General features: G+C 42.6%; 1 protein-coding gene across 1 annotated transcript in view; it reads left to right on the forward strand.

Moving 5' to 3' along the window:
• Window positions 1-22,871, forward strand: part of TM9SF2 (transmembrane 9 superfamily member 2) — a 66,781-nt gene that overhangs the window by 22,252 nt on the left and 21,658 nt on the right. Inside the window, exons 5-9 of the mRNA XM_024210911.3 lie at window positions 642-771; window positions 7,967-8,091; window positions 9,327-9,438; window positions 14,727-14,806; window positions 14,904-15,012. Coding sequence (XP_024066679.2) covers window positions 642-771; window positions 7,967-8,091; window positions 9,327-9,438; window positions 14,727-14,806; window positions 14,904-15,012 — 556 coding nt within the window. The remainder of the gene's footprint in view (window positions 1-641; window positions 772-7,966; window positions 8,092-9,326; window positions 9,439-14,726; window positions 14,807-14,903; window positions 15,013-22,871) is intronic.

A 22,871-nucleotide genomic window follows, 5' to 3' on the forward strand; every position in this document is an offset into this window, starting at 1 on the left:
ACCAACAGTTATGATGAATACTAGCTAAAACTAACACAATTATTTTTTCCCAGAAACTTGCATATTGCACCTAATCTACTCGGGATGCACCCGTCTACCAAATTTTGTGAAGAAAGGCAATTAATGTCCTTGGCAATACAGCCTAATTTCATGAAGGTCCAATTTCATATGACATTAATTTTACAAAGAGAAATAAACTAAATTACACAGGAAATTCAAAGGGCATAAAACTAATGCTGTGTGAAATTTCACACAGCAGTAAGCTGTCTACTTCTAGAGAAACTGAAAATTCCCCCTTTTTAGGATCTGCTTTACCTGTACAGCTGCCACCAGGCATCTCCATTATCTGGAAATTGGGTTAACAGTCATTGGTGCAATCCCAGCAATTAAAATCTTAAAGGAATTTTACTGGTACTTTCACACTCGTAGAATTGCCAGGAGGAACATACAATAGTCATGTTAAACTTTTTTGCAAGGAATACAAATCCTTCAGAATTTTAGGAATTTAAAGTAGCGTTGAAGATGCAATCTGTTTTTTTGCTCAAAATGCAAAGAATTACTGCAGGTTAAATTGATCTAGGACTTCTATTTTTATATTACTATTTGCTCTGTCTCTAACTGTATTAGTGTTTTGTTTATAGGATTGTGGACAACATGCCTGTAACTTGGTGCTATGATGTTGACAACAACCAGAAGTTTTGCAATCCTGGATTTCCTATTGGCTGTTTTACTACAGAAAAAGGTCATCCAAAGGATGCCTGTGTCATTAATGTAAGTTTAAAGTATTTTTTACTAATGTGTCAATTTCTGTATTGAGTGATTATCCATATGCATGTTCACCATTAATGGTGAATGTGCATCCCACATGCTCGAGTTCTGAATCTTTTGGCTAGTGGGGTCCATATGGTGTGTATGCGCCCTCAGAGTCCTTGTGCTCTGGACAGAGGATGTAAAAGGACAGAGCAGCTCAACTGCTGCACATATTTTCTCACTGCCTCTTGGTTTAGAGAGAGTGGCTTGCTGTCTGTGCTTTGACTGCTAGCAATCTCTTGTTCTTACTACTTCTTTTAACTAGTTGGCATTTCCTTTAAATTTTCAAACTTCTGATTTGCCCAAATTAGACTTCAGGCTCCAGGGTGGCCTCTACTTTTGTCCTTCAGATTTAAATATTGCCCCTTGTGTGAGGAAGCAGTGCTCGTGCATGATCACTTCAAATGACAAGACTGCCTGGGGAAGTCTCACATTTTGGAAAAATGTGACCTCTGCAGGTCTCTCACTTCCAGAACCCAAAAAGACAGTGACTGCAGATATTCCTCATGAACCAATCCATGAAATCAGCATCTGACCCAGCTTCTCTGTATCCCCCTGAACATGGCCCCAAAAGGTGCGAGCACTGGTTCAGTGATTCATAGAGCCTCCTCTTCAATCCTGGCACTCAGATGGACCAAACCCATGAAGAGACCATCATCTGAGAAGATACAGGGAGTGAGGAGTTGCAGTGGTAGATCCTCTACCACTAAAAATCTCACCTCCAGCACCACTTTTCCTCAGAGATTTCACAGCCTTGTGTAGTTCGTGCCACAGCTCACTACTGTGCCTCCTCAGTCAGGAACTCGACACCTTCAACTTCCTGCTCCACAGCATTGATGCCATGGAAAGCTATCCTGGCACCGCAGCCTCTGGTACCTCAGGCTGTGGCACTGTCCTCAAGCCTGGTGCTTGAATTGTCACCATTGCTTACTGAGGTTTTGGCACTGTTTTTGCTATCCATGTCACAACACCAGCTGGCATCGATGACATTCAAGGCACTGATGGACTTAATGGTTTTCCGGGAGCTGGTATCACCTTTGATAGTCCCCTCCATTTCCCTAGCTGTAGTGGAACTTTCCTTTAGCATGGCACCATATACTTCCGTAACCTTGCTGGCTACACCAATATCTAATACACCACCTAATGCAAAGTCTAATGCTCCTTTAATTCAGCCTCATCAGTAGCATCAAATAGTAGCAGGGACTCTGCGCACCATCATACATACTCCCCAGAACATTTGCACCACCTGCTTCAACCTCATAAGGAGACTAAGCCTTATTCTGAAACAGTTATTGGGATGTTTGCCAGACAGGACACAGACTTTCCTGACTTTATGGCCACCAGGACCATATTTATCCATGCAGCTGTGGCCATAATGTGGACCATGCTCCACTCAAAGTAGAGTCCATTACCGGGATAAATCTCACCATCTTAGAGTGCCTCTCCTGATGGCCTCAGCTACCCAGGCTGTCCCCAAACCTCCACAATAGTACAAGGATAAACCAGAAGCTGTTTCACCTCTGTTGAGACTTTCTAGGGCCTGTGGCACTCTCATCATCCTCTCCTGAGGAGGTAGTCATCCTACTGTCCTCTAGTTGGACAACTTTAGAGGTTTCCAAGAGCTCCTCAGAAGAGTTGTAGAGGCCCTGCAAGTTCGAGTGGAAGAGGTCCAGAAATAGACCCACAAATTGGTGGATATCTTACAATTCACCTCACCAACTACCAGGCCTTAATGGCCAGTTACGACTTTCAGATTGACAGAAACTCATCTTTCACCAACAGTCTCCCACCTCTTATTTCCAAGGACTAATTAATGGCATAAACTGGCTTCCAACCTGCACCAGGTGTGGCAGACTGTCTGTGTTTTGATGGTCACAAGGCGATCACTGTGGCTACAGAGGTCAGGCTTCCTTCAAAGTACATTTGATGGTAGAGGGCGTGCTCTTTGAGGGGTGGTAGTTACAGTTCAAAAATAGATGAGGACCTTTGCACACTGAAGGATTCCAGAGCAACTGTCCAATACCTTGGGATCTACATGATCGCCCCTAGAAGGAAATGTATCAGTAGTCCTATGACACACATAGGTCAGGTCCATCACTTGTTTTTCTGTGAAAACCCTACTGAGCTTTGGGGAAAAAAAGCCAACGCTTCCACAGATGGAGACAGTCCACTTCTATTGCTCGCTCTTCTCAATTTTCATCAGTCCAGTAACACTCTTTTAATGGGACTCTGAGGCGGTTCACACTGACTCCTGTGACTCCATATCTAACAATCTGTTCCATTTGGAAACTGTTTAACTGTTTTCAGGCACTCACGAGTCTCTATCACCATGGGCCAGTTGGTCATAAACATAATAACTTCAGGATATTCCATCCAGTTTCACACAGTGCCTGCACCCAACTGCCTTTTCCCATACTCTTCCGGGACCCTTCTCATAAGAATCAACTATGTCAAGTGATCCTCATTTCTTTTTTTTCGAGCAATAAAGAGAGTCCATCCTCTGTATCATGGTAACAGGTTTTAAAGCAAGTACAGTAGTACTCCATTTATCTGACTTTCCTTCAACCAGTTCTTCACGTTTACCGAATAGCTGGGACTCAAGGGCCAGAAGTAGGCGAACTTTCCTGTGGCTGCTAGATAGCACTGCAGCATCGCATTTTTCCATTCTCCAGTTTATCAGGAGGTTTGATTATTTGATCTGGCCCTGGTCCTAATTAGACTGGAAAATGGGGTGTTACTGTACTTTGGTATCCCTAAAAAGAAATGAGGTTGGTGATCCATCCTGAAACTGAGGAAACTGAACATTCATATGCCATTGAAGTTCAGGATGGTCACCCTCACCTTAATTCCCTTTTTGAATTCAAGGACTGGATTACATCTCTCGACCTCCAAGATGCATACTTCCACATATATTGATGGTTCCACCCTGCAGGAAGTACCTTAGGTTCATGGTAGGCCATGATCATTACCCTGAAGAGTAGAGTCAAGTACTGGTATCCGCTGCACTGAGAATATTCACTAACGTGCATGTAGTAGTGGTAGAACACTTAAGGAAATCTTGGTGTGTACCCTTACATGAAAAATTAAATGGAGGAAATATTGTCCGCTCTCAAATTCTGTTCATCACATGCTTGATCTGTTCCCTAAGCCTGAAAGTCACTAGACAGAAATCCAACTTGACTTCTGTCCATAGACTCAAATTGATTGGAATGATTCTGGACTCCACCAAGTCTATGGCTTATCTTCCCTGGGATAGTTTTAAGAATTTTATAGCTCTTCTTATTATGCAGTTGGAGTCAAGTCCCAGCATCACGGTAAGGACTTTTCTTGCTCTGCAAGGACATGAGGCTTCATGCACCTTTATCATGCCTCATGCCAGACTACACCTTCAGTGCGTGCAAGGCTGGCTAAGGCTGGTGTACACCCTGATTTAAGCATCATGTGGACGTGCCCCTCTGGATGCTTCCATTAGTACTGTTACCTCTGAAATGGTGGAAGGACTCTGCAGACACCTAAAGCGATGTGCAAAAGGAACTCCTCTGCTGTCTAAAACTATAGTGACAAATGCCTTGCTCTTGGGGTGGGAAGCTCACATGGAGGATCTTCAGGTGCAAAGCCTTTAGACAACACAAGAAGCATGGACGCATATTAGTCTCCCAGAATGCAGAGCTGTGTGCAAAGCTTACGAGTCCTTTCTCCCGTGCCTCAAGGAACAGATGATCCAAATTAGCAATACAATTGGCATGTTCTACATCCACAAACAGGGTGGGGTAGAAGTCTTCTCCACTATGCCAGAGGAAGCATAAGCCTAGATCCCTCTCAGATAACATTTTAATCTTGTCAAAAAGGCCTGATGCATGCCTATGCTCTGGTTCCATTGATGCCCAGGGTGCTCTAACAAGATCAGGAAGGACTTGGACAAGATGATTTTGATTGAAATTCAGAGGCAAATCTTAACTTTTTTTTCCCATTTCCAGAGGAGAAAATGCTAGTAATCTTTCTCTTCACCATTCTTCCTTCTGAATCTGTGTTGGAGACTGCAGTGGTTCTCTATGTAAAGGAAACATGTTTGTAATTTCACTTAAAGGGACACTGTCAACTTAAATTGCACATGTCTACGTGTTATTTAGGGCAATATAAAGATAACTCTTAAGACTTTTCTATAATTCTATTACAGTAGAACTCTCCATTTGTTTACATTTTATTTTATAGTGCATTCTGCTGTTTTCTCAGTATAGTTAGCTGCTTTTTTTGTATATGGGCATCTTTCAAAAAAAATAATGGGAGAGATATTAGATTAGGAAAATGTGACTGCAGAAATTAGTACCTGGTATGACTTCTAACCCTCTGACTAATTTCAAGTTGATGTGTGTCTCTTCAGCAGTAATCTTCGCTGGGGTTGCATTCTCTCTGTCTATCTCTATCTTTTTAGTGCTGGCTGCAGAGCATCCCTTGGCATCAGTGGACTTGCATATCAGAGTATGTTCCTGTCATCAGATGACAGTTAACTACATCCTCTGTCTTGGAAAAGTGTTTTGGGGCTTCTAGTGTTAATCCCACCACATTTGTGCTCGCACAGACTGACATTTTGGGGTGCAGTTTTTCATGCCATTGAGAGGTGGTCACTGCCTGCCCTTTAACACTGGATGCTTTAAATGCTCTGCTGCTGTTGCTCACAGCCCAGACGCCAACAGCCAGCAGACAAGCATGTGGTTTCCCTAGTGTGTCTGCTATGCAGCCCTTGTTCTGCACTCGGACCCCAGCAGCCTACTTACAACACAGCAACCCCACACTGGTCTGCTCCACACTTGGTTACTGTTTACAGGGTGACCCAAGTCTCTGTCCTGAATTTTCCCCAAAACCATCTGCCCCGAAGTGTCCAGCCATCTCCTGGAATGCTCAGAAGTAATAAGGTTCATTGCTCCTTTTAAGGAGACAAAAGCACAGTTTATTACTTTAACTGAAGTTAACAATCATTTCATTCAAACATAGCACTGGTTGGTTTAGATTAAAAGTAAAACTAATTACTTCATGAGGTTTTAAGTGAGTTCAAGTACAAGGGATAAAGACAAAAGTGGTTACAAGCACATAAAAGTAAACTATGCTTTCTCGTGTCTAATACCTAGCTCAATAAGCTACAGCCTTGGTTCGAGGTAGATTTCTTACCAGTCTTTCTTCTTTCCTGCCTTGACTGACTTTCTCATTCAGGATCTTCCACAGAAGTACAAGGTGCTGGTTTCCCTTGTCTTCCTAGGTGGAAGATGCCAAAATGGCTTTCTGTCTCTGCTTATCTCTCTCAAAGTTAATTGACTCTGTTTCAAGATCAGGATGTTTTCTTCCTGTGAATTTCCCATCACCCTGATGATTTCTGCATAAATGGGGCTTCCATTGTTTTGATTCCATCGTGCTTACTTTACACAGGAGACAGGTAGATTTCCGCCTTTTTCTCCCAGCCAGGAGGGAAGGCAACTATCGGGTTGTTTGGCCACAGACTTTAAAGCATATTATTAGTGAGTATCCATAATTCCTCTTACAGCGTTAATACATACATTCCACAATGATATTAATCATGAATGTGTGGCACCAATTTACATATAATATTTTGCATGATCTCTTTTAGATAAAGATTATGACAACGAGTTGGAGTACATTGGGATGTTCAGGCCAGCTAAAACTCACAGCTACGTATCAGGGTGTCCCTTGCTATTGGGTACTTGTAGGGGGTCTCATGCTTTCATGGAACTGTAAAAACCCTCTGCTGCCTCCATCCATCCAGTTTAGTGATATCATACTTAACTAAATATTCAGAGACTCTCAGTGGCTGATAAATGACACCTCTCTACAGCTGGGTAGCAGCAAGTCCTAAAGAGAATTTTAAGGACAATCAGTTTCAGCTTTTGCTTCAGTATAATTAACTTTTTAAATTTTCATTTAACTTCATCTGTTAAAGAAATTCTTATAAATAAGGCTTTTTACGTCATAGCCAGCCCACTTCTTGAATGAAATAAAAACGTTATTCTTTAAAGATGCCATATTGCCTGGATTTTAAAATTCTGCAGTGTAGACATTGCCTAAACCCCTGGTAACTGGTCTCCGAATGAGCCTGGCCTGACACTGTCTCTCAAAGGGCCAAAAATCTTTGACAGCTAGGGGAGTCCCAGTCTCTTGCCTAGAGAGTGGAGATCCAAGAGTAGAAATCCAGTCATGGAAATGTTCAGAGAAGCAGAACTACAGGAGGATATAAGTATCCCTTTCTGACTTGCATTCTTTTCCAGTAGCACACAAATAGCTATAATATCAGCACAGTGGTATTACTGCGTCAGTCAAACAGGAGGAGAAATGGTGTGGCTGGATAAGAGAATTAAAACAAATGTTTTCAAAATATGAGTACTACAGGGGAAATAGAGCTGTTTGTTTAAATTTTTATGTATTAACACACCACTTCTTGCCGATATTTGCAGTTGACAAATATGGACAGCAGTAAAACCTGATATTAACGAAATAAGTTTTTGACCCTGTTGAAACACAACTAGCCGTTTGAGGCAGCTGTGTACAGTCATATGACCTCTGAGAGCAAACAGCTCTTTGAAAGAGACATTTTGAAACCAACTGAAAATGGTCCAGTCAAGGTTTCTCTCTAACAGTTGAACCAGGCATAACGTTCAGTTCCATCATAATCTCTGGGAGGGATGCACAACTGATGTTGAGTTGAGGGGGTGTTTGTGAAGCATTTGTTTAAAAATAGTTTGGTTTTGTGTTCTAAATTGCTGTCACAGGAGTTTATCTACCTAGTTTATTTGCTTCTATATATAACCTCTTAGTAAAATTGGTCCACTTGGAAGTCCCCAATAGTCCAATATTTTTCTTCAGTTAAGATTCATTTGAGAATGGTAATCTGGATACTTCGAATAAAGCTCACATACTCTTGAAGTGCCTCCATTAAAAAGGTAACGCAGGAAAAAGTGCTTCCTTGTGCATTTCCAGAACCCTCAATACACCTTGTAAGAGAATTTGGGGGCTTTTAACTTCGGCAGTATATCCCTTTAAAAAACAGTGAATACAAGTCTGTCTAAAATGCAGTTTTGAGCTTCTGTTTTTTAAATTGTAGAATAGTCCTATATCTTTGGTTTCTTTAATCTTGTATTTTGGTCCACAGGCAGAGTTTCGTGAAGAAGATACCTTTTACATATTCAACCATGTAGATATTAAGATATTCTACCATGTTGTAGAAAAGGAGGCGGTAGGAGCAAGACTAGTAGCTGCTAAACTTGAACCAAAAAGGTGAGTGCATTTAAAATGGATTTTAAAAATTACTTGCTAAACAAATGCTTTAGGGCCTATAACAAGAACTAAGTCAGTGCTCTAGTCCAGTTTGTGTTTAAAACTGGGCTTGTTGAACTTGGAAATCCATAGCAACCTGAGTATCAACCACAGGAAACTTATTCCACATCATGGACCTGTTATAGGTGCAGGGTGTGTGTATATGTGTGTGTGTGTGTGTGTGTGTATATGTATGTATGTATGTGTGTGTGTGTATGTATGTATGTATATATATATATATATATATATCGGTAGTTCAAATTGGCTTTCCTGGTAACCAAGGTGACCTGACCTAGTGTGTTCTACGCAGTAGATCATTCTACTGACGAGGAACCTTAATCTGCTATTTCTGCCTCCAGTGCATTGAAAACATCTCCTGGTAGTGGTATACTCCCAGTGTGGGATTCTCCATTTGCCAGTTGGCAGAGGGTGGAGCGAGGTTGCATTTTCTTGTATGATTGAACACATTACCCCTGCCCTGGACACTGGTGAATCAGTATAGTTCAACTTTTGACATTTTAAGTGTTAGTCTAATGCAGTGGTGCCTCCTCTACACTAGTTTAATTTTCTTGTTTTCTACGAACAGCAGTATGAAGAAGCATATATTTCAATTCTATGACCCTCCCACAACTTAGTGTTCTCTTCGCCTTCTTCCCCTGGTTTATTTTTGTTGCTTTCCTTTTCCCTGTTAATATAATGGAGCTTGCTGTCTTGCAGGTCAAATACTAAAAAAATACATATTTTTTTTTTGTTCTGGGCCACCTAACTGTTTTGACAGCAAAGTTAGGAAGTCCTATCTTGTACAACATAACTAAGTGACCTTTTCTTTCTATTTTCTATTCAGAAAAATAAAATGCTTTGTAAATCTTAACCTACACTCCATGTGAAAAAGTAAAGAAATGATAGCATGTAATCTTCAAACTTCTGAGTCCGTTTAGCAAAACAGTTTTTAGGTAGTAAAAAGTGCCACACTTTTGTGTATGTATATACTCGCTCCTTGCAACTGCTGTAACTTATTTATTTTTTTTAAAGTTTTGGTTTAAAATCTGATTCAAAAGAAGAATCCTAAATGAAGTTGATAATTAAAGGTCTTTAAAATTACAAAATATGTAACATTAAATGTTCTTGTAAGACTGATAATTAGATAAATTTATAAGACGCTATATAAATATCTGTATATATTTTTCTTCCCACAGCTTCAAACATACACATATAGATAACCCTGACTGCTCAGGACCACCTATGGGTATAAGTAACAAGGCTAATGGGGAGATCAAAATTGCTTACACATACTCAGTTAGCTTTCAGGTGAGTGTTTTTCTGTTTTGGAGGCCTCACTCTATCAGATTGCTTACATTGATATTTTAGGAGTTCTAAAAGATGAGTGGCTAAAATTACTCCAAAATATTATCACGCTCTTTTCAATAGCATGGTTCAAAAATAAAACTCCTTTCAGATTAGGATCTTGTGGTCTTTCGTTGAGATTTTCATAGTTGACTAGAGGATTTAACTACCCAACTCCCATTAATTTAAATGGGGATTGAGAACTAAATTCCCTAGTTGGCTTTGAGAAATCTCATCTTTCATGTCTGCATAGCTTCACTGTGTAGAAACGTAATCTGCCAAACACTAAATCCAACCAGTCATGCTTTTTCAACAAAGAACTAAGAGTGACAGATATGTCAGGGCTGATGGTTCTCTTCTCCAGCTAGCTCTTAGGGCAGGTCTACACTACGGGGTTAAGTCAACCTAAGTTACGCAACTCTAGCGACGTGAATAACATAGGTGGAGTCGATGTAGCTTCGGTTGACTATTGCGGTTGACGGGAGAGCTATCGGCGGTCGATTTTAGCAGTTCTTCACTAGACCTGCTAAATTGACCCCTGGTGGATCAATTGCTGCAGCATCGATCCACATTAAGTGTAGACAAGCCCTTAGTTTTCTTTCCTCCCAGGCCTTCTCCCACATGTATAACTGCAAAGAATCAGGCAACTATTTTGTTACCTCTGCTCTCCTTTTGAGAGCACAAGCACAGCCACTGGAATGCCCTTGATGGGGACAGGGTGATGGCACAAGATATGGCTTTTGATGTAACCTATTGAAGGAAGGTTCCTCAAAGTATGGGAATGTTAAGGATTTCTAAGGTCCCTCTTACTGTGGTGTGTAAGAACTAATAAAATAGAGAGGGGTTGCTGGGAAGACTGGAGATCATCCTTATCTTCACATATTAATCATCTTAAGTAGGCATTTGTCAAGTTTCATTTTTCTAGCCTTAAATGCCTCTGTTTGGAGTCTGCCCAAATGCACACACCTTTTATGCATTGAAATGGGCAACTATCACTATGTCATGCTGTGGATATCTATTTTAGAATCTTGGAAAAATAAGAGGAAACTTTTAATATTTGTATTTTCAGCTATTTATTTTTTTAAAAACTAGCTATATCAAATTTATTCTAAGAGCAGCATAATACCTTGGTATATTATACCACTGCCTGATTGAACAAATGTGCTTAAACAAATCTGAGTTCCTTTAAAATTTACACAGCTTGTTGCAGGGTTTAGTTCCAATATGGTGAAATGAAGCTGTATCTGGAAGTGAGTCCTTGTTCTTTAAAATTTAGTTGAAACATGGTTTCTGTATCCATTACACACACCATTTTCCATGAGCTTCATGGAGATACATATATAATTAATATATATTAATAATATTCTAATAATAATGTAGAAATACATGCTCTCTTAAATGGCCAGGTTGGAAATAAAACCCACAAGAACTTTGAAGATGAGGACAAACACTTGGCTTGTAATAGTACAATATAAACAAAAGTATTAGATCACTCTCGCCATATATGTAAACATTCTGATGTTCACTTGGTACAGACTATAAGTGGACATTCAAATTGAACTTGAAGTAAATTTTATGCTTATTTAAAAAAAGCTGGAAAACATATTTTCTGCTCTGTTCCTAAGGACTTTAAACATTTGGCCAGGAATGCTTGATCAGGGCTGAAACTTAACATATAAAATTGTCAATGAGGCATTCTCAGACTTTTGCCGTTAGTATGGCTTCCCTGGTTTTTTTGTGTGTGGTTTTTTTTTTTTAAACAAAGGAGTTTTTTTTTTTTTTTTAAGTGTCGAGGCACATGTTTTGCACTCATTACAAATGGATAGTTTAAGTTTTTTGTAGGATTAGTCCATAATACTGTTTTTGAAATGGCTCAGTTCATTGTTGAAAAGCTAACTGAGAATCTAATTACTTTGAAATTTGTATGTGAGACAGGTAGATTTATCTGGTGTATTTTAAATACATGTCATGTATTAAATAAGATTGGTCCCAAGACCAATCCCTGAGGAACTCCACTACTAACCTGCTTCCAGCCTGACAGTTCACCTTTCAATATGACCAGTTATAGTATAACCAGTTCCTTATCCACCTTTCAATTAATCCCCATCTTCTCCAGTTAAACTAAAATTTCCCATGTGGAACTGTATCAAATGCCTTACTGAAATCCAGGTAGATTAGATCTACTGCATTTCCTTTGACTAAAAAAATCAATTATCTTCTCATAGTAGGAGATCAGGTTGGTCTGGCACGGTCCACCTTTTGTAAAACCATGTGGTACTTTATCCCAATTACCATTCACTTCTATGTCCTTAACTACTTTCTCTTTCAAAATTTGTTCCAAGATCTTGCATGCAATTGAGGTCAAACTAACTGGCATGTAGTTTCCTGGGTCACATTTTTCCTTTTCTTAAAAATAGGAACTATATTAGCAATTCTTATTCATAGGGTCTGACCCCCAAGTGTATAGATTCATTAAAAATCCTTGCTAGGGTTTGCAATTTCATGTGCCAGTTCCTTTAATATTCTTGATGGAGATTATCCAAGCCCCCTGAGTTAGTCCCCTTAAGGTGGGTGAGTTTGACTTCCACCTCAAATGTGGTAATTTCTACATCCATATCCTCATTTCCATTAGCCACTCTGCCACTACCTCTAAGATCTTCATTAATCTTACTGAAAACTGAGGCAAAGTATTTGTTTAGGTGTTGGGCCATGCCTAGATTATCTTTAATCTCCACCCTATCCTCCATGGTTAGCAGTCCCACTTCTTGTTTTCTTTTTATTTATATGGCTATAGAACCTTTTACTATTGGTTTTAATTTCCTTTGCAGGGTCCAACTCTGCTTGGCTTTTGATCATCATAATCTCGCCTTCGTTCTCCCTCTCTAGGAACAGGCAGAATCCCACTGAAGATCACTTGAGCCTCCATTTCCTTAAGTGTTTTCCCCAGCTTGGTATAGTCTCCCTTGATACGTTCCAGTGAGAACTTAGCTGTATCATTTGTTCCCACATGAAGGACAATCTTGAAGGACAGTGGATTCTTTCCTGCTCCCATTAGGATCCTCTTCAGCCTCAGGTCCACATCCTGTATCTTAGCTCCTAGCAGACAGCACACCCTTCTGTTCTCCAGATCAGATCTGGTGACAGGCCTGTTTGTTCTTAGGGAGTCTCCAATCACGTAGACCTGCCTTTTCCTGGTCATTGGTGTGATTCTCCGGCCTTCCTCCTGTTCTTTCTCGCTGCAACTTCTCTTGTCTTTTATTCTCCCTTGCAAGCTTCTGCGAGTCATCCTGTATCCTCCTAGGGCTCTGAGCTCTGGGTATCTCCATTGGCTCTTCCCCTCTTCTTATAGAATTAGCCACTTGTGACAGGTTCCCCCCAGCTCCAGGGTAACACCTGGGGCTGGGGCACCACTGAACCCGCTTGACCCACCAATATGCTCCTGGTCTCTCACTTTCACCAGCATACAGGTAGGGAGTCACCCAGCTGCAGAAACACACAGACACTGAAATCAGCTCTACATGGGAAGGCTCAGCGAAGGATTTGCCCAGTACTCAAGTGAGCACATCCCTCTAGAGAATAAACCCAAAATTATACCATCTTGCACTCCACAGAGAACTACACAGCGCAAGCTCATGAAATTCGCCATCTCCCTCAATGTGGAGGGGAATATACACAGCTTTCTGCCCCAAGTTAGAATTTCCACACACACTTTTTAAAGACGAAACAAAAGCAAGTTTATTAACTACAGAAGATAGATTTTAAGTAATTATAAGGGATAGCAAACAGATCAAAGATTACACAGCAAATAAAACAAAACACAATCTAAAATTAATATACTAAAGAAATTGGTTACAAGTAGCAAATTTGCACTCTAAGTGATGTTTTAGGCAGATTGCAGAGACTTGCTTGCAGCTTAAAACTCCAGATATTCCTTTCACAGACCAGACACCTCCTAGCCTGGGCTCAGCCCTTCCCTCCTCCCCCCCAGCTCAGTCTCTTTGTTCCTCAGGTGTTTCCAGAAACCTTCTCTCTTGGGCAGGGAGTTAGCGAAGAACGAACCACAATGATGGTGGAAAAATACTAGTATTATCATGGAGACCAGTACCAGGTGACTTGGTCACATGATCCTGCAGCCATAACTCAGAGGCTGTTTATAGCCTCCCCAGGAAGACTTCTCAGTGAGTGATTAGTATCTTCAAAGGCCTATTGTTTTCACTAATGGCTCTTCCTAGCGAGACATCTAGACTGATTGCATTCTGCCTAGTGGGCGTTCCCCAGTTGTAAACAAATTTGTAATAGATGCCTAGACAATATTCCTAACTTCAGATACCAAAATGATACATGCATACAAATAGGATAATCATATTCAGTAAATCATAACTTTTCCAATGATATCAGATGCCTTATTTTGTATAAAATACATCATAGTTATGCCATAATCATAACAATATCTCTATGAAAAATATGGGGGCATAATATCACATCGCTCTTCTCTTCTTTGTCCTCCCACCTTCTGTTACTGCCTGCTGTGCCCCTTCTTCATTCTCTAACTCAGCAAACCTGTTCCTGAGCTCTATTTCTCCTTCACTTTGCTTGGTTCTCATAGTCACATGCTTGCACTAGCCACTTTCCTTACCCCGCGGTCTCCCCTCAGAGTTCTTCAGTCCAGCTTGCATCTGCAAGTCTTGACTTTTTTCCCTTCAGCCTTCTCCCTCACCTGCTCGAATCCCCTTCAAAACTCAACCATAGTTTCCACCTGCATCTTTGAAACTCAGATCTTCTCTTCCATCAGCTCTGTCAGGCGGCACTTCATACAAATGAAGCTTTTTTCAGGTACCCGCTCCAGGATCATGTACATCCTGAAGCTTCCACGTCTGGTCATCTTCATTTTCTCTTCCATTGCTTGGGTCACTACCACTGCTGCCTCTGTGTCTGTCATAGCCTTCCCACTTAAAGTCCTCTCAAGGGGAAAAAAACAAACAAAACCCAAACAACAAAACCTTGAATAGGAAAACAGGTGACTTTGTACTCTGAGCTATAAATTGAAGGTTATATTAGTTATGGCTTGTTAGATAATTTATATAGCAACCTATGTTTTATATAGTTCTTTTCAAAAAGTGAAATTCTTGTGAAAAAGGATCCCCTGAGGACCTTATGGTGCTAGAACATTCAATCTAAAAATGTTCAGATGAAGTTTATTAGGAAACAAATTTGTTTTCTGTGTACAAACTTACATAATGTTTCATTTTCAGGAAGAAGAAAAGATAAAATGGGCATCCAGATGGGATTATATTTTGGAATCCATGCCACACACCCATATTCAGTGGTTTAGGTGAGAAGAAAGTTTTAGCCTTCAGATGTTACATACTGGACCATTTTTTGGAGCACTAGATGTTTTTGACAGCGGATTTTTTTTCCCCTTTATGTAGCATCATGAATTCCCTGGTGATTGTCCTTTTCCTATCTGGGATGGTAGCTATGATCATGTTAAGGACACTACATAAAGACATTGCAAGATATAATCAGATGGATTCCACTGTAAGTCTGGCCTTTCTAAAAATCACTATTCTGTGGCGGGGGATAGTATGTAAATTTGTACAGCTTAAATTTCTTCTATTGAATGGGTAACTGCTGTGTTAATACCTGTCATTCCTGAATTCACATGTTAGCTAGTGTTCTTCTAGGTTTCGTGTGTGTGTATATAAGACTTTAAATAACACAGGATCAGTCTTCTTGAGGAATCATTTGCTATTATAACATTTGAGATTGGGGTTGGAACTTCCACTGCTCCAAGATACAATCTTGTAGATGAAAGTTAGACCCTTCTCTGGGAGACTGCAACTTGTTTGAGCCATATTGCCTTCCTTGTAAATCTTATTTCTTCTTCGAGTGCTATTCCCTATGTATATTTCACACATGGGTGTGCCTGAGTCTGGAAGTTTTTCCAAGCAGTATCCGTTGACCCACACATGCACAGTATCTTTCCTCATGTTCCGGACCGAAAGTATAAGGGACAATGACCACACCACTCCAGTTCCCTCTTACCGCCACATGACCTGAGTTGGAACCCTGTCCTCCTTCACTCTTCTTATGTATAAAAGAGTGCTTGTAGATATTGTGAATATTATCCTGCAGTTTAGAATTCTTAGTGTACATAGTATAATATAGTGTAGAAATTCCCCTCCTGTACCCACCCAATCTGAGGGAACTGCTTTTTCACTGGGGGCACACATTTGGGTGAAGTGGGGTACCCATCTCTGCAAAGTGCAGCATCTGTAAGTCCTTCCTGCCAAGAAGCTAGAGCTCAGGCTGAGGAAGCACCTGATAGAAGAGGCTCTGCGGCCCCAATCTGATCCTGGCTAGGGAGACGACCACCCTTCTCCCTCCCTCCATACAGTGGCATCAGCAGTGCACCTTTGAGTACGAGCCGTGGAGCGGAGCCATCAGCACTGAAGCCCAAGGACTCAGGTTACAGGGCTCCTCATGAGAGCAAGAGACATTCTCGTAGGCATAAGGGCAGATCTCCGCAGCGCCAGATTGGGTGAGATGTGGCATATGGATCCAACAGAACTGGTGCCAAAGGTCCCCCGGCTGGAGAGTAAGGCAAAGGAGAAAAGGGATCCCATGCTACCAGGACCCAAACAGACTAACTCCATCAGTACTGCCTTGAATATATGGAGACCGGCCAGCTCCAACGGTCACACCGGATCCCTCCAGTGTCTTGATAGGAACCCTGCAGACCGTGGCCATATGGAGACTTTTCTGGCACCAGAAGAGGTCTTCCTCCCTTTCCTGCAGTCTCTGCTTCTGTAGGGCCCAGTGGTTCTCAGGGAGGTTTCTACCCTGGAAGATGAACCACTGTCGCAGGAGAAGCCCCTTGCTTATCCGTCAGGCAGGGGCTCCTTGGTACTGACAGTACCACTGTTTCCAATGGCATAATCATCATACTCGGAGGAGTCAGAGGAAATAGCCCCACTGATGTCTACGGTACAGTACAGGAGCCCAGACAGCTGCAGCAGTCCTGGCTGTGGCCCACCCCCTCCCCCGCAGTGATGCCTGGTATTGTTACCTGTGGGGACCACTGTACCCAATGGATCCCTCTTCTGGCCATACTGGGCCCCTGGGACCATTATAGCAGGTGCCTGGCATCATTGCAAGAGTCCTACCGCTCTTCTTCCTCTTGCCAGCCGGTTCCATTGGTGTACGAGAAGGAAGCTGTTGAGCTGGTAACGCTGGTTCCAGGCAGAGCTGCCTCATTGCTGGATAATGCTGTCATTCTGTTTCCACCCTGTCAGCCAGATGAGCACTGGCAATATCAAGATCTACTCCAGTGGGTGGCTGGTGACCTGCAAATTCCATTGGAGAAGGTCCAACACCCTCAACACCATCTCCAGCACATCTTACAGCCCCAGGGACCATACAGGGTGGCCCTTCCCATAAACGAGGCCATACTAGAACTGAGCAGAATGGTTTGGCACACACCCGCATTGAATGCCTCCATCCTGAAGCGAGCCGAGGGACTCTATTTTGTGTTGGCCAAAAGAGCTGATTTCGTCTTCACGCACCCTGCCCCTAATACACTGATGGTGCAAGCAGCTGTAGAGAGGGCTCAGCAATACCCACAGAAGTCCACCACACCAGATAAAGGGTTGAAGAGGCTGGATCTCCTGGACAGGAAGGTCTCCTCCTCCGCAGGTCTTTGTATAACCAACTACCAGGTATTTAACTTTAATACCTACACCAGACGGGTGCAGTTTAAGACAAACTCCCTGGGGAAGATCTGGCCCAGTTCCAGTCCTTGGTGGACGAGGGGAGGCGGGTGGCAAAGGTGACTCTCCAGGTTGCAGTGTATACTGCAGTGAGACTGCATCCCAGTCCTTGGCCACAAGGCTAGTCATGCTCAGAGATTCTTGGTTCCAGTCATTGGGCTTCCCAAGAGAGGTCCAAAATACTATTCAGGACCTCCCTTTCAATAAGGCCAATCTGTTCAATGACAGAATAGATGAGTCTCTAATTCCCTAAAGGACTCGAGATCCACCTTGAGGTTCTTGGGGATCTACACTCCAGCCCAGGGCCGTCCTTAGGGTTTATGGGGCCCTATGCAGTATTAAACTGGTGCCCCTATACCCGACGACAGCCCAGCCTCGCATGTGTATTTTAGATAAGGTGGTATTTTGAAGGATTTATTTAAAAATCTATGTCTGAAGATCCAAGCATTTAAGGCTAAAGATGAATATTCAGATTGTGCATCTAAAAATCTATGCAAGGTTTTTTGGTTTTTTTTGTTTTTGTTTTTTGAGATGTGATTTTTATAATCTTCAGCAACACACTAATGAAATATTTTTAAAGCAAATTTTAAACTAAGGTCCTGTAGACTAGCATGTTCTGAGTAAATATTACAGTAATGCTCAATTGTTTTTGTCAGTAAATTCAGAAACGGACAGTATATACCTGGGGGTTAGCAAATGCCTGTTAAATGGCTTCATTACCACTTGAATGGCTCTTTAACAGCTTAAATGTTGTGCTAATAGGTCTGGCAGTCTGGAAGGCTGTTTTCACTTTTAAGTACTAGATTCCCTCCAGAGGAAGACTCACCAGGCTGCAGCAGCCAGCTGTGGTGGGAGCCTGCAGGAAGGGTCAGAACACGGATAGGAAGAGGTGGGAGGGTGGACACTTAAGACCCAGGGGTGCCCCAAATTTTCGGGTGTCCTACACAGCCGTGTATGCCTAAGGACGGCCCTGCTCCAGCCCCCCAGGAGAAAACAACTTAAAAAACCAGCTCTTCAGACCATGGCCATCTTCCTCCTATCCCTCCTACTACCAAAATCCATCAGAATCTCCTTGCAAGCGACCAAGATCCCAGAGAGCCTGTTTCCCAGCTCCAACCACTACCACGACTTCCATGCACTCACAGCCACAGGCCAAAAGCCACTTTTGACGTATAGTCTGAAACCCAGGCACCACTACCAATGCCACCTACTTTGCCACACAAAGATGCCACGCATCTTTGGTGACTGCTTCACCACCTTTGCTCATAGTTGGAACAGGATCACCATGGACAGTTGGATTCTGGAGATTATCCATCACGGATATTTCATAGAGTTCCTTTCCTCCTCACAATCCTTCCTCCTCTCCCCCAGAACCCTCTTGTGACAGGTTGGATCACAGAAAACTCCTTGGGAGCTGCCACCTGATGTGCTGAGACTACCTCTGAGCCTGTTTTCTCTGCTATCTTGGGACTTCAGTGCCCTGCCTGGTTTGAGCCAGACACGCTAGCCTGCTACAAACACAGATCCAGGTCTGAACTATGACCCCCAAAAGCTGCAGACTTAACTGAAAACTGCTTAAGAAGTGCTCCTGTCTCCAGCACTCAGATAACCAACTCCCAACGAGGTCCAAACAGCAAATAAATCCGTTTTACCCTGTATAAAGCTTATACAGGGTAAACTCATAAATTGTTCGCCCCCTATAACACTGACAGAGAGAGATGCACAGCTGTTTGCCCCCCCAGGTATTAATACATACTCTGGGTTAATTAATAAGTAAAAAGTGATTTTATTAAATTCAAAAACTAAGATTTAAGTGGTTCCAAGTAATAACACACAGAACAAAGTGAATTACCAAGCAAAATAAAATAAAACACGCAAGGCTAAGCCTAATACAGTAAGAAAACTGAATACAGATGAAATCTCATCCTCAGAGATGTTCCAGTAAGCTTATTTTACAGACTGGGTCCAGCAATCACTCTCACCCCTGTAGTTACTGTCCTTTGTTCCAGTTTCTTTCAGGTATCCTTTGGGGGTGGAGAGGGTACCTCTTGAACCAGCTGAAGACCAAATGGAGGGGTCTCCAAGGACTTTATATGGTTTCTCTCTTGTGGGTGGAAACCCCTCCCTCCTGTGTAGAATCCCAGCTGCAAGATGGAGTCTTGGAGTCACATGGGCGAGTCACATGTCCATGCATGACTTAGTTCTCTACAGGGGTGTTCCCAGGAAAGCTCAGATGTGGATTGGCATCTATCCATGTCCATTGTTAACCAAGTACTCCCAATTACTTGAATAACCCATTCACACTATGTTGACCAAATCTGCCTTAGGTGCTTTCTACAGCAAACATTTTAAAAACAAGCATAGAGCCAACGCTCATAACTTCAGATATAAAAATGATACATGCATATGAATAGGATGAATGCAGAAGAACATAACCTTTGCAAAGATATGTTACATGGCATATCTAGCGTAAAACATATTCCAGTTATATCATATTTACACTCATAAGCATATTTCTATAAAGCATTATGGGGTGCAAAATCACACCCCCTCCAACCAATTGATTCTTCAAGAAGCAGGCTCCCTACTCCTTAGAGGTGTGATGGAGTCCTGCCTCAATACCAGGGAAAAGGGTTCTACTCCCCATATTTCCTCATCTCCAAAAAGGGCGGAGGGGAGAGGCCTATCTTGGACCTTCGACAGCTCAATATTTTCATTAGGAAGCTGAAATTCAGGATAATTACACTGGCATCCATATTCTCCTCCCTTCAGAAGGGAGTGTGGTATGCATCTTTCATGTCTAGAACTGCAGATTTTCCCTATAGACATTCAGCCATCAAGAGGAAGTTCCTATGGTTCAGTATTGGACAGCAGCACTACCAGTTTCGCGTCCTCCCCTTTGGTCTTGCAACAGCACCACAGACTGTCATAAAGCTGTTTGTCATGATAGTGAACCAGATGCAACGACAGGGACATATGGTGTTCCCATACTGTACGACTGGCTTCTGGTAGAACAATCCCAACAAGAATTTGCCTTCACAATAGTTTCTTCAGTGCCTCCTTTGCCTACTTAGGTGTTTGCATAAATGGAGAAAAGTCCATTTTGTCACCCACACAGATAACTACATTTCATGGGAGCAAGGCTGGACTCTGTCTTGGCACGAGCTTTCCTTCCAGTGGACAGATGTTATATAGTGGGCAGCCTGATCGCTCACTTACCCACAAGCTCTGCACTGTGGTGCATCAATTCCTTTCCCTCTGGGGCCATGTGGGCTGCATGCACTTATGTGTCACCTTTTGCCAAGCTCCACCTGCGATGCCTACAGTTCAGGCTCCACTCGACTTACAGGCCGACCAGTGACTTCATCGACTCCAGAGTCCCCATTCCCTCGAGTTCTCACTTCTCTTGCTTGGTAGTCGAATTTGACCAAGGTCATGGTGAGGACCCCCTTCAGCCCTCCCATACCGAGGGCCACGTTAGTGACAGTTGCTCCCTTTACAGTATGGGGTGCCCACTTGGACTGCCACACAGCCCAAGATACATGGACACCACGGGAAGCCAGGCTGCACATAAAAGTCCTGGAGCTCAGAGCAGTCCACCTACCCCCCAAGGCTTTTCTTAAGAACATAAGAGAGGCCGTACCGGGTCAGACCAAAGGTCCATCTAGCCCAGTATCCTGTCTACCGACAGTGGCCAATGCCAGGTGCCCCAGAGGGTGTGGACCTAACAGGCAATGATCAAGTGATCTCTCTCTCCTGCCATCCATCTCTATCCTCTTGTATGCTCCCTCCACGTGCAAATCCTATCGGACAATATCACTATGATGGTGTGTATATATAAACAAGGAAGAGCAATATCTCATCCTCTCTGCTTGAAGGAAGTTAGATTATGGAACTGGTGTATCAGAAATCTGGTTACCATACAGACCTCATGCCTCCCAGGTGCTCAGAACTCAGGACAGACTGAGCGGAAGTCTGCATAGACCACAAATGGGAAATACACACCACAACATCTTTGTGCAGTGGTGTACTGTCCTATGGGATTTTTGTATCCCTGACAAAATTTCCCATGTGCTGCTCCAGGGGGCCATAGGGAGCGACTTAGGGCACATTCTCCTGCTTCCCTGGATGGCCAACCTCTGTTATGCCTTTTTCCCCCCATTCCCCTCATACCTCTAATTCTCAGGAAGATTTGCCAAGACAGAGCCTCCATCATCCTCCTAGCACCCTGTTGGCCCAGCCAGTGCTGGTTCTCTGATCTCCTAAGGCTGTCTGCATGCCTATCCATCAGCATCCGCCCATTCCCTGATTTTCTAACACAAGACCACAGGAGGCTTAGGCATCCCAACCTGACCCCACTCTGCCTCATGGTCTGGTATTTGGATGGGTGTTGGACATAGAACACTCCTGTTTTGCCTAGGTCCAGGAGAAAGCAGGAAGGAGTTAACCAAAGCAGGAAGGAGTCAACCGGAACATGCTACCAGGCTAAGTGGTGCCACTTCTCAGATTGGGTGCACTGCCACCACCATTCCCTTGCCACGGTGGGCGTTCCAATTATTCTCCAATATCTCCTTGCCTTTAAAACATTGGGTTTAGCTCTGAGCTTTGTTCATGTACCCCTAGCAGCACCTTCCCCTGGTGGAGGAACACTCATTTTCATGCACCCAATGACAGTTTGCATTATAAAGGGACCTTCCCACCAGTCATGAAAGCCAGGCCCCACTGGGATCTTCACCTCATCCTGTCAACTTTCGCAGACTCGCCCTTCGAACCTATGGCACCATGTGCCATGACCTACCTCTGTGGTGTTCTTAGTAGATATCACTTTGGCCAGAAGGGTCAGTGAGCTTGCAGCCATGATGGCAGGCCCTCCTCACACAGTATTCCAGAAGGAGAAGGTCTCCCTCCAGCTACACCCCAAATTCCTCCCCAAGATTGTCTGAATTCCATATCAACCAATCAGTTCACTTGCCTATATTTTTTCCTGAAACCTCATGCCTCTCCTGGGCATCAGACACCTTGACATCAGACATGCCCTGACGTTCTACCTGTAGCAAATCAAGCCCATTAGAAAGTCTCCAGGCATCTTTATCACCATAGCTGAAAGATTGAGAGGCCAAGCCATATTCTCATGGAGAATTTCTAAGTGGGTTTCGGACTCAGGCGCATGATCCGCATGTGTACCCACCCAGATAAGGACCACACATCTCGCAGGACCTTCAGTTACAATAAGTAACCTCCTCTTGTATGTAGGTGTCAGAGGACTCTTACCTTTGGACTCTTACCTTTTTTAATTATAAATTTTTCTCTTCATGTTGCTGTGCACAACTTTCAAAGATCATATTTCCAGTCCAAATAATTCAGTAACTCTATGGAAAACCATCAATTGGTAAAAACATTACTATGAAGAATATTTACTACCAAAAAAAGTATAGAATTAAATCTCTTTTGAGATGCTTATATTTAAGATTAATTTACATCATTTGCCCTTGTTTTAGGAATTTGCCTTTTAAAAAAATTGAGATTCATTTTTAATCAAGGAGACATTTTCTCAACTTTAAAAGAAAAAAAATACAAGATGCATCTCTTAAGATAGACAAAGGCAAGATTTAAAACTTTTAATTCTCC

Source organism: Terrapene carolina, unplaced genomic scaffold (genome assembly GCF_002925995.2).
Source record: "Terrapene carolina triunguis isolate 2854851 unplaced genomic scaffold, T_m_triunguis-2.0 Scaffold21, whole genome shotgun sequence".
Classification (NCBI taxonomy): Eukaryota; Metazoa; Chordata; order Testudines; family Emydidae; genus Terrapene; species Terrapene triunguis.